The sequence below is a fragment of the Protobothrops mucrosquamatus genome, unplaced genomic scaffold, assembly GCF_001527695.2.
Source record: "Protobothrops mucrosquamatus isolate PMUCROS unplaced genomic scaffold, P.Mucros_1.0 scaffold2896, whole genome shotgun sequence".
Taxonomy (NCBI): Eukaryota; Metazoa; Chordata; class Lepidosauria; order Squamata; family Viperidae; genus Protobothrops; species Protobothrops mucrosquamatus.
Window position 1 is genome coordinate 24982 of NW_015388924.1, and position 3062 is coordinate 28043.

General features: G+C 55.2%; 1 protein-coding gene across 1 annotated transcript in view; it reads left to right on the top strand.

Annotated features, from left to right (window-relative positions):
- LOC107296613 (calcium and integrin-binding family member 3-like) overlaps nt 1-170 on the top strand; it is a 7447-nt gene extending 7277 nt beyond the window's left edge. Inside the window, exon 5 of the mRNA XM_015825959.1 lies at nt 131-170. Coding sequence (XP_015681445.1) covers nt 131-170 — 40 coding nt within the window. The remainder of the gene's footprint in view (nt 1-130) is intronic.
- The last annotated feature ends 2892 nt before the right edge of the window (nt 171-3062 follow it).

The following is a 3062-nucleotide window of genomic DNA, read 5'->3' on the forward strand; positions in this document are numbered from 1 at the left end:
GTGATTGGCAGTCCGAACCCTCTTGACTGGCAGTCCGAACCCTCTTGGTGATTGGCAGTCCGAACCCTCTTGGTGATTGGCAGTCCGAACCCTCTTGACTGGCAGTCCGAACCCTCTTGGTGATTGGCAGTCCGAACCCTCTTGACTGGCAGTCCGAACCGTCTTGGTGATCGGCAGAGAGACACGAGGGCTGGAGGAGGAGAGGGACCCCCCTCCCTCTTCCATTCCACAATGATGAAATGGGAATGGGTCGTGTTTTTTTTTTAAACTAAACCGCAGGAAGACCTTTCATTTTATTTTTACAAGTCGGAATTCTCCCGTTTGCTTCCCCGGTGGGATGAGCCGAGCCGAGCCGAGCCGAGCCGTCCCCCGCCCTGGAAGGAAGGCGGTGACTGGCCGGGTGCGCTGCTATGGGGGGGGAGAGAGTCGGTGTGGGGCGGCGGTGCCGGAGTCCGACCTCGGGCGCCGCTGGCACGGACCGGACCGGACCCGGAAGAAGAGGGCGTTCCCCCGGCGGGGTGGGGGGGTTCCTTACGGGGTGGGGGAAGACAGACTGCCTGACCACCGGTGGACCGGGATGGCATAAGGTCTTCTGCCTTGACCAGGGGGTTGGACTAGAAGGCCTCTGAGGTTCCTTCCAGCCCCAGGATCCCATGTTCTGTGCTCAGCCCGTTACAAAGTCTTCACGCTGCGACGGGCTTTCAGCGCTGAGTTCCTCAAGAAAAGGAAACGCCGGGGAGAGGGAGAGGGAGAGGGAGAGAGAAAGAGATAGAGAAAGAGGAGAGAGAGAGAAAGAAAGAGGGAGAGGGAGAGGAAAGGGAGAGAGAGAAAGAGAGGTAGAAAGAGATAGAAAGAAAGAGAAAGAGGAGGAGGAAAGAGAGTAGAGAGGGAGGGAGAGAGGGAGAGAAAAGGTAGAAAGAGATAGAGACAGAAAGAAAGAAAGAAGGAGAGAAAGAGAGAGAAAGAGGTAGAGAGATAGAAAGAAAGAGAGAAAGAGAAAGTGAGAAAGAAGAGAGAGAAAGAAGAAAGGGAAAGAAAGAGAAAGAGAGAGAGAGAAAAAAGAGGAGAGAAAGAGAAATAGAGACAGAAAGAATGAGAGAGAAAGTAAGAAAGAGAGAGAGCGAGCGAAAGAGGTAGAAAGAGAGAGACAGAAAGAGAGAGAAAGAGAAAGAAAGAGAAAGAGAGGAGAGAAAGGTAGAAAGAGAGATAGAGAGAAAGAGGGAGAGAGGAGAGAGAGAAAGATAAAGAGAAAGAGGAGAGACAGAGAGAAAGAGGAGAGGGAGGGAGAGGAAAGAGAAAGGAGAGAGAGAAAGGTAGAAAGAGATAGAGACAGAAAGAAAGAGAAGGAGAGGAGAGAGATAGAGAGGGAGGGAGAGAGGAGAGAGAAAGAAGGTAGAGAGACAGAAATAGAGAGAAAGTAAGAAAGAGAAAGAGGAAAGGAGTGAGAAAGGTAGAAAAGGATAAAGACAGAAAGAAAGAGAAAGTAAGAGAAATAGAGAAAGAAAAAGAAAGAAAAAAGAGGTAGAAAGAAAGAGAAAGGGAGAGGAGAGAGGAGAGAGAGAAAGAGAGGGAGAGGGAAAGAGAGAAAGAGAAAGAAAGTGAGAGAAAGAGAGAGAGAAAGCTACAGAAAGAAAGAAAGAGATACAGAAAGAAAGAGAAAGAGAAAAAAAGAGAGAGAAAGTAAGAGAGAGAAAGTAAGAGAAAGAAAGAGAGAGAGAAAGAGAAAAAAGAGAGGGGGGGGAAGACCCAGCCAGAGGAGGAGGAGAGGCTCCTTCCACTCCTAGGCAGAGCCTCCATGGCACCCTGACCTGCCGGGACCTGCCTCCCCTTTCTCCAGGCATGTCAAAGATCTCCGCCCTGAGCAGATCGCCCAGAGTGGGGGATCCCTCAGATCCCTGCCAACCCTAACAGGGAACGGATACGCCGGGCCTCCCAACCAAGCCCAGCCAGGGAGAAGAAGAAGAAGAAGACGGAGCAAATCCAGCAGGGAAATCCAGCTGCAGTTGAGCCCTGGCATCCGGTGGGTGGACGGGCGAGGCAGGTCTGCCAGCGGTGGGTGGGTCCCCTGGAGGAGGAGGAGGAGGAGGAGGAGGCTGCGGCGTGCCAAGTCAGCATTTCCCAGTGACACTTTGAGCCCAGTTCCAGGCTCCCAGTCCTGCCCCCGGGGAGGGGACCGAGTCTTTTGCCTCCTTCGGGATCAGCCGCAGCAGGGAACGTCTCTCTCTGCCCGCCCGGCATGAAGCTTCCTGGCGCCTCCTGCCGCCTCCTCCTCCTCCTCCTCCTCCTCTGGGCTGTGATGCTGCCCGAGGCAGGTAGGTCTCCTTTCCCACCTTCCTTTGGGAAGGGGAAATAGTATTTTGAGAGGGGCTCGGGGGGTGGGAGGAAGGCAGAGGCATCGGCCCCGGCCCCTCGGATGGAAACTGCAGGTGGAACGTGCAGGTGGTAAAGAGAGAAAGAAGTGGCTCTTGCCTTTCCCACGACACAACAAACACACCCACCCACCCACCCACCCACACCCTTTCTCCACCCCAGGCGAGAAGGGAGAGAACAGCTGGGAAGACCCATGTCCGAATGGTCGCAGAAAGGCCGCGGGAGGGACCCTTGACCGGGGTGCCTTGAGGGACGTTGGGGCCTTCACTGTGGGCCGAAAGGGCGCCCCGGATCAAGGGGAGGCAGGGCTGAAGGGGCTGCCCAGAGACCCCACTCGGCCACCCCAGAGGAGCCAGCTTCACCCGCCCCTTCTCCCCTCCAAACGTTCCCCGCCATTTCCAAGGGAGCCGTCGCTGTCCTGCCGCTGCCGAAGGGACCTGAACGGACGTGCCGGCTACAAGATGGGAGGATTCGCCCTGGAAACTTTCCGTGGGACGCAGGAAAGACGAAAGGCCCAAAACCTGAGCTCAGACAAGCATCCATCCAAGGTCCCCTGGGTAGTGGGGGCACCAGGCCGGGCGCTGGCCCAATCCAGGTGCCAACACAAGAGAAGGGAACACAACCTCTCCGTCCCTTGAAAATGTATAGCAGACTCACCAAGGTCTGCTCCATGCACCGGCTTTTTTGGCCGC